The sequence below is a fragment of the Panthera onca genome, chromosome X, assembly GCF_046562875.1.
Source record: "Panthera onca isolate mPanOnc1 chromosome X, mPanOnc1 haplotype 2, whole genome shotgun sequence".
In the NCBI taxonomy this organism is placed as follows: domain Eukaryota; kingdom Metazoa; phylum Chordata; class Mammalia; order Carnivora; family Felidae; genus Panthera; species Panthera onca.
The window spans coordinates 114,629,443-114,651,312 of record NC_138357.1 but is presented as its reverse complement, the minus strand read 5'-3'; the positions used below and the strand labels follow the sequence as shown (position 1 = coordinate 114,651,312).

At 43.7% G+C, this 21,870-nt stretch overlaps 1 protein-coding gene across 7 annotated transcripts in view; it reads right to left on the bottom strand.

Annotated features, from left to right (window-relative positions):
- The window catches only part of PHKA2 (phosphorylase kinase regulatory subunit alpha 2), a 70,733-nt gene extending 49,921 nt beyond the window's left edge, over positions 1–20,812 (bottom strand). For 4 of the 7 annotated variants that reach the window (XM_081792670.1, XM_081792671.1, XM_081792672.1 and 1 more), the window contains exons 1-2: positions 20,589–20,809; positions 19,940–20,139 (exon numbers count right to left, since the gene is read on the bottom strand). In XM_081792670.1, the coding sequence (XP_081648796.1) occupies positions 19,940–20,017 (78 nt within the window). In that variant the 5' untranslated portion in view covers positions 20,018–20,139; positions 20,589–20,809. Of the gene's footprint in view, positions 1–19,939; positions 20,140–20,588 lie in introns of all 7 variants that reach the window. The other 3 variants (XR_014136715.1, XM_081792675.1, XM_081792674.1) reach the window with 2 other exon arrangements.
- Between the last annotated feature and the right edge of the window lie 1,058 nt (positions 20,813–21,870).

The window sequence follows — 21,870 nt, the reverse complement described above, 5'->3', positions numbered from 1 at the left end:
ATCAGCCCCTTCCTCGAATATCCGTCAACTGAGAGTCCACGGAGACAAACAGCCTTCCGATGACACAGCAGTGACCGCCGACACGTAGTGCCAAGTGTGGTTTGGATTATGAAATGTCACTGTCCTGTTAGCTGGAAGTTACTTCTTTGATTCTTTAGTTTGGGCTTACCTGGTGAACTGGATTATTTTATCTCCACCCAGAGCTATTACGTCTGAACCCCTCGTTTCACTACAGGGATGCAGTCTGGGTGTTGAGATCCCCACATTCAAAACTACATACTCAAACCATGTTAAACTGCGGTGCTACTGCACTCAGTGAAAGGAGTTATGAACAGTAAGTTATGAATTTAGTATTTAAAAAAATTTTTTTAATGTTTATTTATTTTTGAGACAGTGACAGAGCATGAACGGGGGCGGGGCAGAGAGAGAGGGAGACACAGAATCCGAAGCGGGCTCCAGGCTCCGAGCCCGATGAGGGGCTCGAACCCGTGAACCGTGAGATCATGACCCGAGCCGAACATGGACACCTAACGGACTGAGCCGCCCAGCGGCCCTTTGAATCTACTATTATGAACTGAACATTCGTGTCTATTCAGATGCTGAAATCTAATTCCCAACGTGATGCTATTCGGAGGTGGGGCCTTTGGGAGGCGATTATTGAGGGTAGAGCCCTCACGAATGGCACCTAGTGCCCTTATAGAAGAGGCCAGAATGCCAGCTTGCTCTCTCTGCCACGTGAGGTTGCAACAAGAAGCCGGCTGTCTGCAACCTGGAAGAGGGCCGTCACCAGAACCTGACCATGCCGGCACCCTCGTCTTGGACTTCCCAGCCTCCAGAACTGTGAGAAATAAATTTCTGTTGTTTCAGCTCGCCTGTCTGTGGTATTTCGTTACGGCAGCCCCAGCTAAGACTGGCTTCTTTCTCTAAGTTTATAAAAAATAATGTGCTGCGTTGGAAGACGTGGGAGGTTCCATTTTGATGTAATTCATAAAAACTGAAATGACCACAGATCGGGAGATACTGTGCGATGCCCCATCTGCTGTCCCTTCTTCTAACCGAGCCAGTGGCTTTGCCTTTGTGCTACTTACTCCCCTCCTTAAACGTGGCTTATGCTGCACCCCTGCATTCTCACTCACTGGTTTCTGTGAACCACCCAACAGGTCCATCCATCCCTTCAGAGCTCTCTCTGGGGTCTTTTACTTGCATTAGCTATCTAAACGGAAGGGGCCTTCATATCTGCTGCAATCTTACAAGCCAAACGCAAACAGCCAAACCGCAGACAACGGGAGGAAAGTGGGCAGAGCTTTTCAGGCTAAGCCAATGGCTTCAGATATGATCATTTTAACCATATGCTGCTTTCCAATCTTTTAAAAATATAATTGTATCTATACCCACACATAGCCTTCAGCGTATTACGTTTAAGAGCAGAGGTGCTGGGAGGCACCTGGGTGGCTCAATCGGTTAAGCATCCGACTCTTTTTTTTTTTTTTTTTTTTTTTAATTTTTTTTTCAGCTTTTTTTTTTTTTTTAATTTATTTTTGGGACAGAGAGAGACAGAGCATGAACGGGGGAGGGGCAGAGAGAGAGGGAGACACACAATCGGAAACAGGCTCCAGGCTCCGAGCCATCAGCCCAGAGCCTGACGCGGGGCTCGAACTCACGGACCGCGAGATCGTGACCTGGCTGAAGTCGGACGCTTAACCGACTGCGCCACCCAGGCGCCCCAAGCATCCGACTCTTAATTTCAGCTCAGGTCATGATCCCACAGCCATGGGATCGAGCCCCGTGTGGGGCTCTGCACTGAGCGTGGAGCCTGCTTCAGATACTCTCTCTCACTCCGTCTCTCCCTCTGCCCCTCTCCCCAACTTGCGCTCGTGCACGCTCTCTCTCTCTCAAATGGAGAGTGTTGTTGGTGAGAATTAAATGAGTAATCCAAATCAAGCATTTTGGACTGTATCTACCATAAATCAGTGCTCAATAACTGCTAACTATATTATCAACCTATCTGAACAGATTTCATTCGCATTACTTCTTTTTCATAGAATTATTTCAGGAAATCCGATGGGGAAGATGGGGATAGTGGTTAGGGGAACAATCTACAAGTCTGCTTAGCGAAACCATCGTTATTTTTATTAGGAAAAAAAAAGCCTGGTGCCTTCTTTTATTTTTACAGTAAATATGGCTAGTGGATATATTTATCCCATTGATATGTTTAAGAAAAAAACCCTGGCAACTCTCCACCCTCTCCACCCCCAGGTCTTTGCCTTTCCCCTTCTTTAGCCCTGAATTTTGCTCACTCAAATCAATCTTCCCTGTTTTACTAAACTCTCTGTGTACTTTACCTGTAAGAGTAAATTAACATTAGTGACAAATTCTGTAATAAGTGCCATGACCGCTCGACAACCGTTTCCTGAGGTGACAGGTGTGGGGCCATGAAGGAAGAAGACGGGGCGGACTGCAGACAATGGGGCTATGAGGACAGCCATGAAGAGTCAAGGGTAGTGTCCCAATGTGGAGAAGGCACAGGCCTGAGCCAGGAGACTCAGCACCCCTGCTGTGAGGGAACTGACAATGATACCCTTCAACTCGAGGAGAAGAGGCCTGAGACAATGAGCCCAAAATAAATTGTGTTTCATTGAGCACAAGGGGCCAACAGTTGGGCATCTTGTCCTTCAGTTTCAGTCATCTGATGGCCCCTCTTACCTCTTCCACCACTTCTTCATTTCTAAATTAGAGAAAGTGCCCTTCTTGGCACCTATTTGTGAGAGAAAGGCCTAGAATGAATTGGGCCCAGGGCTTGGCGTCTTATAACACCAAACATTCATTTCTCTTCCATGCCTCATGTCCATCGCTGGTCGACCGTGGTTCTGCTCTGTCTTGTCTTTCTTCTAGGAACCAGGCTACTGGAGCAGCCTATACCCACAACACTGCTCATCCCATGGCAGGGGAGAAGAAAGACAGCGAACCCTGAGCTGCCTCTTCAGGCTGCCAGCCAGAATGGACACATATTACCTCCCCTCTTATCTCATCCATGAAACCAAGTCTCATGGCCATTTCTGAGTTCAACAAGGGAGAGATGTGAAATCCTCCCCTAAGGATGGGAAGCAAATAATTGTGAACTATTATGTGAACAATTATGTAAACAACTATTATGTAAAGAATTGTGAATAATTATGCTGTCATGATGACCTTACCTGCTAGCTGTGGTGGGTTGGGACCCCCACCTTTATAGCCCACTGATAAGTGAATCTGTAGCAATCAGAGATTAACATGGTAACGAGCCATTTGCATTTTGCTTTTTGGCTTATAAAAAAGTCTCTCTCTGTCTTTCAAAAATGAATAAATGTTAAAAAAAAGACTGGCTTATAAAAAAGTATTAAATAAATGATAATTCCTACTCTTTAGGACAGGGGTAGGAAGAAAAAGGAATTGAGATATTAATATCAGGTAAGGTCTTTGCTGACTTTACTGCAAAGAATATTACCAGGGATACAGAGGAATATTACATAAAAATGAAAGAGTCAGTTCACCATGAAGACTTAACAATCCTAAATTTGTCTCTACCTAATAAGAAGTAAAGGGATAGACACACAGAGGTCAGAGTCCAGAGTCCAGAAATAGATCCACACAAATATGACAAATTGATTTTTGACAAAAGTCTACAGACAAACGGGGAAAGGACATTTTTTTTTTTTAAGATTTTATTTTTAAGTAATCTCTACACCCAACATGTGTCTCAAACTTACAACCCTAAGATCAAAAGTTTCATGATCTACCGACTGAGCCAGCCAGGCACCCTGAAAGGACAGTTATTATTTTAATAAGTGGTGTTGGAACACAGAAATACAAAGGGTAATAAAAGAATACTATGAACCATTATGTGCCAACAAATTGGATAACTCAGAATAAATGAATAAATTCCTAGAGGCACACAACTTTCTAAAACTCAATCACACAAACCTCACCATACTCATGGAATGGAAGAATTGTTAAGTTAATTAAATTAATTGTTAAAATGTCCATTCTACCCAAAGCAATCTACAGGTTCAATGCAATCCCTATCAAAATACCAATAGCATTTTTCACAAAACTAGAACAAAAAAATCCTAAAATTTGTATAAAACCACAAAAGACCCCAAATAGCCAAAGCAATCTTGAGAAAGAAGAACAAAGCTGGAGGTATCACAACCCCAGCTTTCAACATATACTACAAAGCTATGGTAATGAAAACATTATGGTACTGGCACAAAGACAGACACATAGATCAATAGAACAAAACAGCCAGCCCAGAAATAAACCCATGATTATATAATCAATTAACCTACAACAAAGGAGGTCAGACTATACAATGGAGAAAAGACCGTCTCTTCAATAAACGGTTCTGGGAAAACTGGATAGCTATATGCAAAAGAATGGAAATGGGCCCCTTTTTTAGACCATACACAAAAACTAGCTTGAAATGGGTTAAAGACTTAAACCTAAGACCTGAAATCATAAAACTCCTAAAAGAAAACATGAGCAGTAATTACATGGACACTGGACTTAGCAACATATTTATGGATAGGTCTCCTCAGGCAAGGGAAACAAAAGCAAAAATTAACTAATGGGACTACACCAAAGTAAAAAGCTTTTGCACAGTGAAGGAAATCATCAACAAAACAAAAAGGCAACCTACTGAATGGGAGAAGATATTTGCAAATAATATATCTGATAGAGGGTTTATACCCAAAGTATAACAAGAACCTATACAACTCAATAACAACAACAACAAAAAAGCAAATAATCTGATTTAAAAATGGGCAGAAGATCTGAATAGACATTTTTCCAAAGGAGACATACAAATGGCCAACGGACACATGAAAAGATGCTCAACACCAGTAATCACCAGGGAAACGCAAATCAAAACCATAATGAGATCACCTTAAACCTGTCAGAATGACTAGAATGAAAATGACAAGAAATGGGTGGCATTAGCAAGGATGTGGAGAAAAGGGAACACTTGTGCACTGTTGGTAGGAATGCAAACTAGTGCAGCCACTATGGAAAATAGTACTGAGGTTCCTCAAAAAGATAAAAAATAGAAATACCATACAATCCAGTAATTTCACTACCCAAAGAAAATGAAAACACTTATTAAAAAAGATATATGCACTCCTATGTTTACTGCATCATTATTTACAATAGCCAAGATAAGGAGACAATCCAAGTTTCCACTGACAAACGAACAGAAAAAGAAGATGTGGTTTATATATACAATGAAATATTCCTTGGCCATAAAAAAGAGTAAGACTGTGCCATTTGTGACAACATGGATGGACCTAGAGGGTTATGCTAAGAGAAAGACAAGTACCGTATGATTTCACTTATATGTGGAATCTAAAAAACAAAAACAAACAGAAACAGATTCATAAGTACAAAGAACAAACTGGTGGTTGCCAAGGGGCGGGAGGTGGTGAGAGGATGAGTGAAAGAAGTGAAGACGATTAAGAAGGACAAACTTCCAGTTATAAAATAAATAAGTCACAGGGATGAAAAGTACGGCATAGGAAATACAGTCAATAACATTGTAAATAACTTTGTATGACAGCAGATGGTAACTATACTTACTGTGGTGAGCATTTCATAATGTATATAATTGTCAAATCACTGTACTGTATACCTGAAACTAACATAATACTATATAGGTCAACTACACTTGAATTAAAAAAAAAATACTCAAAGAAATATTGAAACCACTCAAGGAAAGAATGAGAATAATAAAAAGATGTGCTATTTTTAAAAATGTGAGTAAACAAAAACAATAAACTTAGATGTCAAAATTGTCGTTAACATGGTTCTAGAGCAAAGCAAATACCGGGCATCCATATGCAAGAAAATGAATCTCAATCTCAATCCTGCATCTCCTACAAGAGTTAACTCAGGGACGCCTGTGTGGTTCAGTCAGTTAAGAGTCTAACTCTTGATTTCAGCTCAGGTCATGATCTCACAGTCATGAGATCAAGCACCGTGTTAGGCTCTGTGCTGAGCTTGGAGCCCGCTAGGGATTCTCTCCCCCATCCTCTCTCTCTGCCTCTCCCCTGCTCACTCTCTCTCTCTCAAAATAAATAAATAAAACATTACAAAAATTAACTCAAAATCACAGATCTCAATGTTAAATGGAAGCCTCTAAAACTTTTATAAGCAAACACAGAAGAAAAACCTTCATGACCTACAGCTGGGCGGAATTAGCCATGATAGTACTAAAAGGAAGATCCATAGAAGAAAAACCGATAAATTGGACTTGAGTAAAATTAAAGACTTTTGCTCTGCGAAGGACACTGTTAAGAGGTAAAAACAAACAAACAAAAACAAGCTACAGACTAGGAGAAACTATTTGCAAGTCACATACTCAACAAGAGAATTGTATTCAGAATATATGAAGAACTCTCAAAACTCAACAGTAAGAAAACAAACAGCCTAATTTAAAAATTGGTAAAAACAAACAAAAAAACTTGGATACTTCACTTAAGAGGAGTTGACAGATGACAAATAAGCACATAAAAAGCTCAACATCATTAGCTATTAAATACAAATTAAAACCACTATGAGCTATCACTACATACCTATTAAGATGGCTACAATTAAAAATACTGCCATTACTAAGTGTTGACAGAGACGTAGAGTCACTGGAATCCTCTTATGTTGCTGGTGGGAATGCAAAGTGGTGCTGCCGCTCTAGAGAACGGTTTGGCAATTTTTTTTTTTTTAAGCTTATTTATTTTGAGAGAGAGAGAAAAAGAGAGCATGAGCAGGGGAGAGGCAGAGAGAGAGGAGAGAATCTCAAGCAGGCTCCACACTGCCAGCATAGAGCTCAACGTGGGGCTCGATCTCACAAACCGTGGGATCATGACCTGAACAGAAACCAAGAGTCAGACGCTTAACTGACTGAGCCACCCAGGTGCCCCCAGTTTGACAATTTCCAATAAACTTGAGCACTTACCCTACAACCCAGCAATCCTGTTCCTGAATATTTACCCTAGAGAAACAGAGACCTCTACAAGCATGTGTAAGGCAGCTCAATTCTTAACTACCAAAAACTGGAAACTCAAATGTCCTTCAATAGGTGAATGGATAAACACACTGGGATATATCCCTATAATGAATACTACCTAGGAATGAAAAGAACAAACTATTGATATACAGCAACTTGGATGAATTTCACAGGCCTTATGTTAAGTGAAAGAAGCCGCTCGCAAAGGTTACATACCACATGATTCCACTTATATGACATTCTTGAAAAGACAAAACTATAGCGATAGAGAAGTGATCGGTGGTTTCCAGGGGTTAGGGGTGGGGAGAGGGTGTGACAAAGGGGTAGCAGGAGGGAGATCTTTTGGGGTTGAAGGAACTGCTTTGTATCTTGATTATGGTTACGGTTACATGACTCTACACATGTTTTAAAATGCACAGAACTGTACACTAAATATATGGAAAAGGATATTTATTGTGATTTCTAGCACTTTTTACAAAAATGTTTTATTGTGACATAATTCATATACCATATACTTTACCCATTTAAAGGGTACAATTCAATGGTTTTTGCTATAGTTACAGACTTACAGAAACATCGCAGTTAATTTTAGAATATTTTCATCACTCCAAAATGAAACCCCATACCCATTAAAAGTCATTTCCCATCTGCCCCTGACCTTCAAACTCCCAGGCCTTGGCAACCACTAACCTACTTTCTGTTCCTATAGATTTGCCTGGACATTTTGTATAAACGGCCTCATACCATATGTGATCTCTCATGCCCGGCTTCTTTCAATCAGCATAATGTGTTCCAGGTCTTTCAATGTTATAGAGGTGTCAGTACTCCATCCCTTCTTATTGCAAATAACATTCCGCTGTACAGACATAGTAAATTTTGTGTTCCCACTCATTAGTGGATGAACATTTTGGTTTCGGCAAGTGTAGGGGTACAGGGGTAGAGGATGACCAAAGAAAACAGTAGACATGACTTCCTAAGAGTGGTGTGCATGTAGTTGAAAAAACACATATTCAACATTATAAGTATCTACTTGAAAAATGAAAAAATTGAAAGCTAAAGCCTTCATACAAGCTCAAGAAAGAACACTTACACAATCTTGGCTGGTGGCAATACAAAGATGATTCTCAGAGCAAGCAGGAAATGGAGATTTTAACAACAGAAGAGAACAGAGATGTTGAAACGGTGATAGTTACTGCCCTTAGAGGATGTGTAGAGGGGACAGGAGAGACAGGTAAGGGCTGCAAAGTAGATGCTGAGCCAGTACTGGACCAGGAGAATGCTTATGGACTTGGGCAACCGGTCGAAACAAACTAGAAAGAATTCAACAAGAATTTATTTATTGGGCTCATATGCTTAATAAATGTTTGCTGAACTAATTTTATTAGCCAACACTCCCACACATTCGAGTCGACTCAGTTCCCTTTACACATACATTCCTGCCCCAGGGGCCCCAACACATCTTTAACAGAACCTCTTCTCTCTTTTCCAAATCACCCCCTCCTTCCCAACTCCAGCAGCTACCCTGTGACACTGACATTATCCGGTCCCAACACTTAGGTGCAAGAAATTTCAACCATACAACAATGACTACAAGTTTTAACAGTCACCTACCAACAGCATATGAGTGGATACCAAAAAAGCCAATGCTGTGTTAATGGAAGCAAAGTTTTCAGATGAGAGAAATGAGAGTCTCACTAAACTGCCAGCCTCACGGAGCACATCTAGCATATTTAGTCACTGCCAAACACCATGTTTTATTCATTTAAAAATTTTTTAATGTTTTTAATTTATTTCTGAGAGTGAGAGCGGGGGAGGGACAGAAGGAGAGGTGGACAGACGATCTGAAGCAGGCTCTGTGCTGACAGAAGTAAGCCCGATGCGGGGCTCAAACTCATTAACTCTGAGATCATGACCTGAGCTGATGTCAGACGTTCAACCAACTGAACTACCCAGACGCCCCCAAACACCGTATTTTACAGGGGACGTTCACCGCCTAGAATGTCCCCAGAGGGTGATTAGGGCTATGAATAGGCTGAAAGCCAAATCTCATGGGAACAGGGGAAGATTATGGGTATTTAGAGAAGGCTTAATGGAGAGCAAGTTAGCATCTTCAAAGAGCTGAGAGGCTGTCTTGTGAAAGAGGGATTCAATTTTCTCAGTTACTAAAACTCAAGTCAGATTTCAACTCAATACAAGAACTTCCTAACATTTAGAATTTTCCAAAGAGAATGGACAGGATTGTAGGTAATGCGGTCTCAGTCTGGCATTATTTGGGCAGAAGGAGCCTGAGCACCAACCCCCACCCCCACCGCCCACACACACACGCACCCCCCCCACCCCCAGGAGGTGTAGTGTATAACGTAGTGGTTAAGGGCATGGGCCCTACTCTACATAAGATACAGCTGGGTTCAAATTTCTGTCCTGACACTTACCTGCTATGTGATCTTGGGCAAATTACTTAACTTCTCCGGGCCTCGATTTCTCTCTCTATAAAAAAGAGGATTCAAAGCAGATTGGAGAGCATGGGTCTCCCTGGGCCCTTCGCTTGATCCCTACCCTAATGGAAACACTGTTGTCTCTGCCTCTCTAGCACCCGTTCTGCTTTTTCTGGTAAAGGCCTATTATTTCCCCTACTCTGATTCAGTGTGATTCTGGTGGGGCTGACCCATCACTGCCTGCCCCCTGGCCCCAGCCCCAGCTTCAGGGAAGGACATGGGATCCCAGGCCTGGCCAATCTAGGCACAGTTCACGGAGGAGCACACAACCCAAGCTGGATCAGCTGAGAGCCATTCTCGTCAGGACTTGTGCTGGAGCCACTATAAAAAAGCTTTCTTTTTGCAGAGGCCACCACTCTAAAAGGATACAACCTGGAGCTGCCAAGCGGGCACCGCTGCGACCATGTGGGATGAGCCCGCCAGAGAATAAAGTCCACTCCAAGTCAAAGGCGGCCAAGCAATGCTAAGAGACATACTTGATCATTTGAGGTCCCGATTCCAGCCGTGCCTGAATCCAGAACAATCCCTCGGACTTTTCAGTTATTTGAGCAAGAGATCCTCTTTTGTGCTTAAAGGCTGTTTGAGGCGGGTTTCAGTCATTTACACCTGATAGAATCCTGACAAATGCAATCATGAATGTTTAAATGGCCAAAGTGAACTAGATACCATAATTTATTTGATGCTGTTAAAGACATCCAAGGTTGCGGCAATATTAAAGCAAAATACAGACGCCTGACGGTAGCCCCACAGTACTTCACATTGTCCAATTCAATTTCTAGCTGGAGGGCACGGAGATGGATGTGGTCTATGCACCAAAATTGGCAGAGTATAAATTCCCTCCTCCCCTACCGCTGTCCCACGAGAAGATTGGAATAGCTCCTTACTGATGTTCCTGCCTCTAGTACTGGTCCCTTCCAATCTATCCTCCACAAAGGAAGGTCGCAGAAAGAACTAGAATCTCAATCACTGCCCTGCTCAGAATGCTCCAATCCTACAAAGTAGGCTCATCAGGTGCAGCCTCCTCCTCCCACATCTGGCCCAATCACCTGACACTCCTTCCTTCGCCCCTGCCCCCAAGCTGGAATTCGTTTCCTGCCCGCACTCGCACACTTCCGCACACTTCCGAGCCCGTGGGCCCGGAATGTCCTCACGCCAAATGCCTCCCCACACACTTGCTCCTCTGTGAAGCCTCCCGGCTGGCTCCCTTTTCCTATACTCTGTGAGACAGAGGTCAGAGGCTTCCAGCTAATCTCTGCCCTCAGTCCTTTTTCCTTTAGATTAAGAATGGCTAAGACCATGTCGCTGCCTTGCTCAGTTCCAAGGAAGAAAAGTACAATTCGATTAGTCAAATGAAATACCTAGAAGAAACTAGGACAAATATTGAAAATACATGATTATTCACTATCATCCCCCAACTCCAAACCCATGTTGGAAAGCAAAAAACAGAAAGTGAAAAATTCTGATATTAAAAACTCCAAAAACTGGTTAAATTCATTTGTCATGCTGAAATTTTATTCTAGCAACTACCATTTAAAATATTAAAGGGGACAGGAAAGGGCAATCAATGCCTTGGACTTGAGATGTTTTTTAGGGTGGGAATTCCAAAAGCCTTTGTCTTAAAATGATTACATCTGGGGTTCCTACCTGGCTCAGTCAAGTAGAGTGTGTGACTCTTAATTTCGGGGTCATGAGTTCAAGCCCCACACTGGGAGTGGAACTTACTTAAATTAAAAAATAGAGTGTTAAAAAATAAAAAGATTACATCTCTAATTGAGACCACGGGCTGTGTAACACTTTATCAGCTTAAAAAATAGGTTTTGTATCATTTGATATGTAAACCTTGGGCATTCAGAGAATAATGCTGAAAACGGAAACTCTAATATGCAGCAGGCCTCATGCTTTTACCTAAGGAGATCACAGGTGGGCAACTTTTCCTTTCAACTGATGTCTTTTTCTAAATTGCTGCTTAGCAGACTTTCCCCTCTGGGTTCACAAATAATACACACCTCCAAGGTGCCCCCGGGCCTAGGCACTTGCACCATCTCCTATGACTGAAGGATGGCTTCCAGGGAAATAAACTAGGTCAGGAGCCAAGTACTGCAAGCGCCCACTTCAATCCAGTTTTCTTCCAGCTTCAATCCAGATCCCACTGCCCATCTCAAAACTTTCGAAACGTACGGAAACTGGCTGGGCCCCTTGGCTACCATCAAATGGACAAAGGATTTTACCACCGTCTTAGGCTATTTTATTTCTTTGCCTCTCTCGCCGATCCCTGTAGTAAAGTGGGGGATGACTGAGATGTCAGTCCGTAGCCAGCTGTGAGAAGTGATGGAGTACAAACGCGGTGGGGTTGCTGGGATCCTCTTGGCCGACACCTGAAGTCCGAGGTTTCAGGGATTGCTGGGTACCACACTAGTAATGCTTCCCCCCCACAGAAGAGTTGTGGGCATCGCTATTTATTTGCAGCTCTAAGACTGACTTTGATTTCATTAGGCTCAGGTTCAGAGCACCAAGTACCACACGTCACTGCGAATCTGGACTCACTAAAGGATCTACTAGGAGTTGACTGATGGGCTTTGGGGGGCAGGGAGGTGGAGGTCCATGAGACTCCTGGAAATTCTTCATGAGCATTTTTCTCAGGAGACAATAAAACATTCAGCTCTCACCAAGCTCCCAAATGGCTCTGTAACTCATTTGATTAAGAACCACTACTCTACATGTATGTTACGAACATTAATTACGTTCTGTCCACCCAGTGTGAGGCAGACGTGATATTTATTTCGCTCTGTGACTTTCACTAATAGAGTGAAATAAATATCACGTCTGCCTCAGAGTATAAAGAAAGGGCCTATGAAAGTTTCACTATTTTAACAGGCAAAAATAAAGGGCCTATGAAAGTTTCACTATTTTAACAGGTAAAAATAAGGAGAATGCAACTTTTAATTGGTGTTCACAGCAATCTGGTGTATCTAAAGTATTTCTCTCCATTCCTCTCATCGCAGGGCTGTCGGCTCACCAGAAGGATGGCCTTGAAAAAGGTCCCCTCAACTCTCCTGGCTGAAGTTTTTAGCTATAAAAGGAAACCAGTTGATCTAACTAGATGATCTTTTGGATTCCTGCAAAACTGGAAACAGTTCTAAATCTCTCCCGTGTATGGGTTATTACAGTCCTCTATTTGTTAAGTGGAAGATTCAAGGGCTTTTTTCATTCAATTACTCAAATGTTTTCATCTGGCACTAAAATATTTAAAAGCTGTCCTGAAAAGAGCACAGCAAAAGCCCTCCTCCTGGCACCCAAAAGAGTTGAAGTAGGAGATGGCAAAAGGCAGGGCACTGAATTATGTGAAGGAAAAGATGTCATCCGTTCAGTACTTTCTTTCTCCAATCAACACACAGAGCAGACAGCCATCTATCGGCCCTAAAAGGGCTCGGGGATCCTAAGGGATCTGGGGACCACACTCCTGAGAACCACTATACTACTTCAAAGCAGGAGTGGATTTTTCCTATTCATGTTTTAGAAATTCTTGTAAGTACGTGTCCCTAAGCAAGGAAGAATATTATTGGGGATGCTTTTAAAGTTCTACATACGCAATAGCAGACTATACTTATTCTTCTATAACTTGTTTTCACTCAACTTTAAATTTCTGAGTGCTATCCAATTTGATACACGTAAGTCTAGGTCACTCATTTTAAGTGCTATATGGTGTATGGCTATTGTGTGGCTAGATATCTCTATTCGTCCTTTCCCAAAGTGATGAACACTTAGATTGTTTCTAATTTTTCCCTCTTACGATGCCTCAACAAATGTCCTTGTACATGTCTCCTTGGGTAACAGGTAAGAGCACATCATTGGTATGCATAACTACATATGGACCTCCTGGGTCACGTGATATGCATCGCTTCAATTTCACCAATATCTCCAAACCATTTTCCAAGGTGGCTGTACCACTTAACAGTCTGTAGCTTACATTTTAAGGCACAGACTACTAGCTAATCACTAATTGGATTTCCTCTTCTTCTTAGGCCTTCAGCTATACTGCATTTCCCATCCTCCCCTGTAGTTAGATGCGACCATGTGTTTGGGTTCTAGCCAAAGGAACCTGAGTGAAAGTGAAGTACGCAACTTCCATGCCTTGACCGTAAAACTCTCCCATGAACAATCTTCCGAACTCTTTCCTGATCCACCAGCTGGAGGTCGACATTCAGGGTGACCTTCGGAGCTGCACACTGAAGCTGGCAGAGCCACTGGTAGCCCAGGTCTCTAGATGACACCGCTACTGACCTGGACCCACACTGGCTGTTACATGAGTGAGAAATAAACTTCTGTGTTTATTCAATGAAATTTTGGGCTTTGTTCGGTCTATCTTAACTAGTGCCTCTTCCATGAGTAGCGTATGACAATTGCCCCTTCTCTATAACCTTGTCAACACTTAGAATTATGCTTCCAAACTGCTGCCAATCTGTCAGTGTGTATTGTCTTGATCTGTTAGAGTTCGAGATACTAGCGAGGTTGAGTCATCATTTCACATATTTATTAGTTTCCTCTTCTGTGAACTGCCTATTTATATTATTAGAATACAACCACGGAAATAAAATATATAAAATTACTATAAATGAGAAAGAGAATCAACTTAATTAAAGGGAAACTATGAAATAGGACACTTGGACTTAAAATATTTTTTGGTTATTTTGGAACTTCTCTTTGGTGTTAGGAGAAGTAATGAAAGGAGAATATTTACAAACACAGAAGCCAAACAATAATGTCAACTGCTATCTAATCAAATTGAAACAAGGTCTCAAGTAAAAATTGAAACGTAAATCAATCAACTATAAGTGGCTGGCTCCCTAAAGACTCTTTTAGGATTAAGCTTCTGTATTCATTATTTATTAATCACCCCAAAACTTACTCTAAAAATCGAGAATTCTAGTTACAGTAGTTTTGGGTTTCCTATGGCATTTATATCTGCAAATATCATCTCTATCCTGCTCATTTGTTTTTCATCTCTGTTATGTGGGTCACAATTACAGTGCTGAATAGAAGGAACGATAGTGGCGATCCTTGATGTCCTTGATTTTAAAGATATTGTTTCTAATCTTTTGCCAATACATTAGTCATGTTTGCAGATTTTTTTAAACAATTTTCCTTTATCAGGATAATACAATTCCCTGGAATGCCTAGTTTGCTAAGAGGTGTTTGTAATAAATCATTTCAGATGCTGAATTTTATCAAAGGTTTTTCTACACTTACTGAGATGATCACACTATTTTCTCCTTTAATTTGATAATGTGGCAAAATGCATTAGATTTTCTTATAGTAAATTTCTTAGTATTCCTGGGTAAACTCAACTTGATTGTGATGCATTTTTTTAAACAAATTATTGGGGTTTTTTAAATGTTTATTTTTTTTGAGAGAACAAGCACAAGCAGGGGAGGGGCAAAGAGAGGAGGGGGACAGAGGATCTGAAGCAGATTATGCGTTGACAGCAGAAAGCCCCAGGAGAGAGCCTGACATGGAGCTGGAACTCACGAACCATGAGATGAAGACCTGAGCTGAAGTCAGACTCTTAACCAACTGAGCCACCCAGGAGCCCCTGTGATACATTTTTTAATACACTGCTGGATTTATTTTATTGAGTATTTCACTTTGTACTTCACATCAATATTTATAAGTGAATTTCCTCCCTAGATATTATTTCTCATTATGTCTTGTTTGCCTATGGTATCTTGGGATATTGGCCACAAAGGAGGAGTTAAGAATTATCCCTCTTTATCTTTTATCTGAAACAGTTTAAGATAGGAGTTCTCCGTTAATCCTTTGCACCCACCCCTCTCACTCCATTGTATTCACTGGGCAAAGCCCCACCTCTTGTTAAATCTGACTCTTTGCCTACTCTGGGGGTGCACCTGAGCAGCTGAATGTGGCTGGAGAAAAACACAGCCATAATTTCCACTGGAAATTAATGACCCTCCAGTGCTGTCCAACAATCCTATTAAAAATCCCTGATTTCCTTGAGAAGGAAGGACTATTTTATACCTGCTCCTCTCTCTTCGATCCTCCAGTAACTCCTCCCCATCTGTACCCCTGGCTGATGACCATGCCTTATGTTTCAATGAGAAAGTAGAAACAATAAAAGAGAACATGGCGCCCATGCACCCTGCCTTCCTTCTTGTTTTGATGAATAAACAATCTGTGCTCCTCTTTAAGGTCACCTACCACGTGTGTGCTACACTCCACCCCTCTCACTCGTTCAAGGCCTTTGCTCCAGTGATTTTCACTCTGCCTCTTCTCAGTCTTCCTTGGCAGCTGGTCATCTTCTGGATCTTTCCACCTCTGTAAAGCTCCTCTTTGAACATCATCTCTTCTCTGTCTACACTCACTCCTGTAATCTCATCCAGCCTCATGGACCTTTTAAACACCACATATAAACCAATATAACTCCCAGATTTTTATCTCCAGCCCAGACCTCTCCCTTACTTCTAGATTCATATACTCAATTGCCTACTTGCTACGTCTACTTGGATGCCTAATGGGCACCTCAAACTTAATAAAAACTCCTTATCTTCCTCCCGAAGTTTGTTCTTCCACAATCTTTCCCAACTCAGTAAATGGCAATTCCATCCTACCAGTTGCTCAAGCCATTAACCTTGGAGTCATTCTTGACTTCTTTCTTCTACACACCTCACACCCAATCCACCAGTAAATCCCGTTGCCTCTACAAAATTTCCCCCAAACGCCACCACTCCCAGTGGTCTCCACTGCAACCACCCTTGTCCAGGCCACTGTGGTCCAACTGCAGCAGCTTCTCAATTGGTCACTCTGCTCTGCTTTGTGACCTCTTACAGACAATATTCTATGCAGGTGATAGCGGAATTCTTTTCAAACATTATTCAGATGTCACTCATCTGCTCAAAACCTGCTCATGGCTTTACTTCTTAGAATAAAAGTCAAATTCTGGGGCACCTGGGTGGCTCAGTCGGTTGAGCACCCGACTTCGGCTCAGGTCATGATCTCGCAGTCCATGAGTTCAAGCCCCGCGTCAGGCTCTGTGCTGACAGCTCAGAGCCTGGAGCCTGCTTGGGATTCTGTGTCTCCCTCTCTCTCTCTGCCCCTCCCCCACTCAGGCTCTGTCTCTCTCTCAAAAATAAACAAACATTAAAAGAAGTTAAAAAGTAAATAAATATATAATACCTCTCTCCTTAATGTGATAAAGGCCTAAGAATGCTTTAACCTACTTCCCATTGCTCTGCTATGTTATCTCACAGTATTTAATTCTATCTTTTTTAAACCTCCCCCAAACTAGACTTTACTATTATTATTACTATTTGTTCCCTGCTCCATGTTTTGGTTATCCCATTCTTTTCGTTTTAAATTCCATTGCCCCTAAATAAATAATACTCAGTTACTGTTCTTATTTCTTAATTATATGCTTTTTATAACAATCTGCAGTTACGGTCACTGCCTCGATCACTTTTTCTTTCTAATCCATATTCTCTTATCACTACTTTGTGCTTAACACTTTTATGAGCCTTCAAACAGAACTTATATTCAAGAAATGTACATTTAATGTTTATCTGGACCAAAATAAATCTGAGAATTTCTCTTTTTTTTAAGTCAATGATTACTTGAAGATACTTCCTGGAGTGTATATTTATACTCTCTGTGTATATGAAATCCTATCTGCAAAAGAACCCTTTTATAAACATAGCTCTTCTTTGCCTTAAAAATTTGAGTAATATTTAGTAGCACATGTATGTGGCAAATGACTAATGGAAAAAGTTGTTCTCTTTCACAGATACAGGAAAAGGAATTAGTTGACACGCTATTGCCTCTAACAAAAGAATGTTTAACATGTTTAACACTGAATGATTCCTAACGAGTGAAATCAATTTAGAAAGCAAATCAGAAAACAGAATTCAATGAAAAACACCTCATAACATCTCCATACATCTACAGGAGATGGGGAGATACAGCATCAATTTAGAAACCGTTAGTCCAGCTCATTCATTTTTTTAGTATGGCAACATATGCATAAAATTGCCCATTCATTTTTAGAGTGCTTAGGTGACCGAAGATCACTCAGCAAGAGGATGAAACTCTAAATGGGTTAAGGGTCTACAACTGTGAAGCCCAGCTGTTGGGGCTGGATGGGTTGGGGGCGGGGTGGGGGGCGTGATTCTGTGAATGCAGACTCCTGGCATTTCCCAGCAGGATGGTACGCAGAGGATTCTGGTCAGCCGCAAGAGTACAGAGGGCAAATCTGAGAGCTTTTCACCAACTACCCCCCAAATAAATACAACTAAAGGCTAAGATAACTTTCTTTTAATCATTAAAACGTTGGAGAGGAAAGTCCAACGCTGCACGTTTGCTCTAATGAGGCAGTTCTTTTGCTCCCGAGAGAAGGCAAGCCTGGATCAATGGCTGGGTCAGAGCCCGCAGGAAGTATTTGATCAACAAGGATTTAATGGTTCCTTTCACGAGCCCGGAACACTGCTTAACTCAAAACGTACAAAACTGATGAGGCCTCTGTGCTTAAGGATCTCACTGCATCAATGGGGACACATAATCATGTTCACGGACTAGAAAGCAATTAGTGGTTGTATCAGGGCCTTCAAGAAAGGGAGTATTATGGCCCAGGGTGGTGAGGTGACGACGTGTGGCCCAGGTATGTGTGGCCTATGTCAAAGTCATAATACCACCAACAGCACTATTTACTGTTGGCCTACTGGGCGCCAGGCAACATACTAGACCCGAATTTTCTTCACGATACCTCAATGAAGGTAGGTGTTACTGTTCCCATTTTACAGATGCGGGCGTGGACTTAAGAGATGTTGAGTAAAAGCTAACACATCATTCAAGGCAGAGCCGGGGACACAAACACGGGTGTGACACACGAACCAGGCTTCATCACTTCTCCTTATAGCCCCTTCCATGACAGTAATGAAGGGAAAAACGTTTCAATTTGAATTTTAAAACAATCTGCCGATGTAATTATAATATTTTCCAAACGGGAAGGCAAAGAGTAACCACCCTTTGCCCGCCTGTTCCTTGTTCAATTCTCAACTTGAACATCATCTCTTCCAGGACTCCACCCCTGGTCCCCAAACTGGGCTAACCTCCCCCAAATAAGGACCGCAATCCGTGTGCAATTTCTAAAGCCAATAAGCTCTGAAAATTTAAAGTCTTTTCCTAAGTTTGTAGCAAGCTTGGTGGCAAAAGGTGACCTGAACTGATGTGAAACTATTTAAGTCTTTGCTTTTCCTACTCGGTGCGAATATTCACATTCGGGTGTGAGAAAAATGGGTCCAAGGGATGCTTCCCATTGCAGTTATTAAAGACTATATGTGTATATTACCTTTCCAAAATCCAAACATTTCTGACTTGCAAACATCTGGCCCCAAGGATCTCAGACAAAGGAGTCTGGACCTACACCTTATGCACAGATCGCACCATACTACGAGGATTTATTCTTTTCGTAAGTCCAGCACTTGACAGAGTGCCTTGCATATAATAGGTACACAATAAATATTTCCTGAATGAAGAAATGAGACTGAGAAATTGGTTAAGAAGGGAAAATGGTCAGTGGCTTGGGAATGATTACAGCTCCGACTTGTAGCCTGAGCCTCTACTCATGGAATGCCACTTCCTTCTCAGACATGGAGGTCCTATAAATAGTTGCTGCTGATTGAGGGCAAGGGACATAGCTGCTGTCCTCACTAGGAATAAAAATAGTCCAGTGGTCTTAACATGATGGGCCCACATATCACTTTAGCCCAGTAATACAGAACAGCAGGCATATTCATACATCAGACCACATGGGCAGCCTCACAGGTCCCCTTAAAGCTGGGAGCAGAAGACCTGCGTTTGGCTCAGACGGTAACCTTTCTGGCCTGTGGTTTTCTCACCTGTAAAATATCAACCAGAGTAACCCCTGAGGTCCTCCCAGGTGGGTCTCTAACAAAGTGACTCAAGGAGCAGCAGCAGTCGCCCCACTCTCTTGAGGCCGGATGCAAACCTCAGGAGGTTCTTCGCTCCTGTCTACTGCCCTGGCAGTCCGAGTTCCCCATCCTTATTCAGTGTGCTCTGTCCAACCTATACACACCCCCTCTCTCACCCCCCAAAATGGACAGTCAATGCAAAAAGACGCATTTTTGTGTCCAGGGCACGGGGTCGGGGGGGGGGGGGGGCTCTGTCTTCGATCCCAAACAGGGGTCAAAGAATCTGTGAAGAGTGGCCACACAGCACTTCGGTCCCCTGAAAGAGGATGGGGTGGAATGGGGGTGAGGGTAATCACTGGCCAGCAAGCTTTGGCTTTGAAGAGAAAAACCTCTTAACTGCAAAGTCTCAGGACGCGGGAGGGGATTGGGTAGGAGAGTAAGTGCCACGAAGAGGGCAGCTTGGGGTGGTCCTTCCTTACCTGGTAGCACAGGATGGTTTGCTGTACCAGCCGCGCGTATCCATCCAAGCGGACTCCGGAATTGCTCCTGCTCCTCATCTCCGCGTGCTGCCCGAGCCCCGGCGCCCGACGGGTTGTGCAGAGGTGGCACGCCCTGAATGAGGCCGCCTAGCGGGCCTGGTTCCCAAACACTCACAGCCTCGTTGTTCTCGGGATGGAGCCTGGCGGTGGGAGGTCGAGACTTTTTAAAATGGAAGAAGCAAAGTATGCTTGGAAAGCAAGCCAACCAGAGTTTCACTCTTCTGGAAGGCGCGGGGGCGGTGATGGGGGCTGGCGCTAAAGCGGTCCCGCCTTGACCAGGCCCGCCGCACGCCCGACGCCCGCGGGTCCCGGGCTGCCACACGGGAGACGCGGGGAACTGGGCTCTGGACGTGAGACGACAACGACCCCGTCGAGCCTTTTCTGCCTTCCAGAGGTCTTGAAGAGGCCCCGGGGCGGGCAGCCAACCCTACCCAACCAGCCTGCCGCAGCACACTTGCCGCCCCGCCCCCGCCGCGGAACGCAACCTTCCGAGTCGCGGCTCGAGGGGGAAAGAAAACGGGGTGGCCCACGGGAGCAGCGGAGAACCTGGCTCCGGGCGGGAACTCGGTTGCCTCCCTGAGCCCCTTACCTCCCCGCCGGCCGCCGACCGCCGAGCCCCGAGGAAACTGGAGAAACAGGCCGTTCCGCGGAGACCACCTGGACGTCCTGGGCCCGCCCCACGCCCCACCCCTGGACCCGCCTCCAGCTCCGCCCCCGCCGCGGAGCGGAACCCGCGGAGCTGGGCTTGAGGAGCAAGGTAAGCGGATCGCTTTGCCAGGGGCCCCGGACGCCCCTAAAACCGCCCACTTGTGGCCCCGCCCCTCCCTGGGATGAGCTCACCAGCGCGTCGATGAGCCCGCCTTCCAGCCCCGCCCCGCAGCGGAGCGGAACCCTCCGCGTGTCGGGGATAAGAGCCGGGGATGAGCCGCCAACCTCATCGGAGGCGGGAGAAGTAGGCCCGCCCACCGCGGCCGCCTGAGCGCCCGGCCGCGGGCCAGGATCACAACTGTGTACCTGGCCGCGTCCCCACCTCCCTGCAGAAGTAGAGTAGCGGGGCCCCTCAGGGAAGGAAAAAGGGGATGTCGGGGCAGAGTTCCCCGGCTGCACCCCCCACCCCCACTTCGGCTTCTGTAGCGCCGCCCCTGGTCACTGCCCTTGAAGTCAGGCCTGCTGTCCACCCCCAAAGGCCTACAACTTGAAATTGGCATCACAGTTTTCCGTAGCGGCTAACAGGCTTTGACCCAGTGTTCATTTTCCAACAGCATCTGTTCCGCGGGACAGCTCGGCTAATGGAATTTTCACAAGTCTTCTGCTAGTCTCCATGCATTTACTATATGCTTGACCTAGTAGGCCATTCTTCCACCTCCTTTTCCTCCTCCTCACCTATTTACTGAAGCCTTTCCTTTAAGGGCCAGCTCAGTTCCCCCTGCTATAATAAGCCCTCCCCATTCTCTGAATTCCCACAATTTCTTTGTAAGAACTTAGGTTTTGGAGTCAGTTCAAATTAAATTCAAATTACGGGTTGTGCCATTTACAAGTGTGAGCTTGTCTGCCATTGAAGCTGTTTGAAACTCAACATTCCCTTCCGTAAAATGGGGATAATAGCACCTACCTCCTAGGGTGGCCAACATCAAGAGGATGGATATAAAGCATTTAGCACCATGCCTGGCTCATAGAAAAGTACTTCATGAGTCGTCATAGTTGTTTTCATCCATCATTTGACAATGTACTGCCTCATATTGTTAGTTTTCAGATAAGGCATGCTTTTCTAATGATTGTAAGTTACTCATTGAAATAGTCTTTGATATCTCCTGCCATGTCTGGAACAGTGTTGAGCATGTAGTGTGGCTCAGTGTTGAATGAATGAAAGA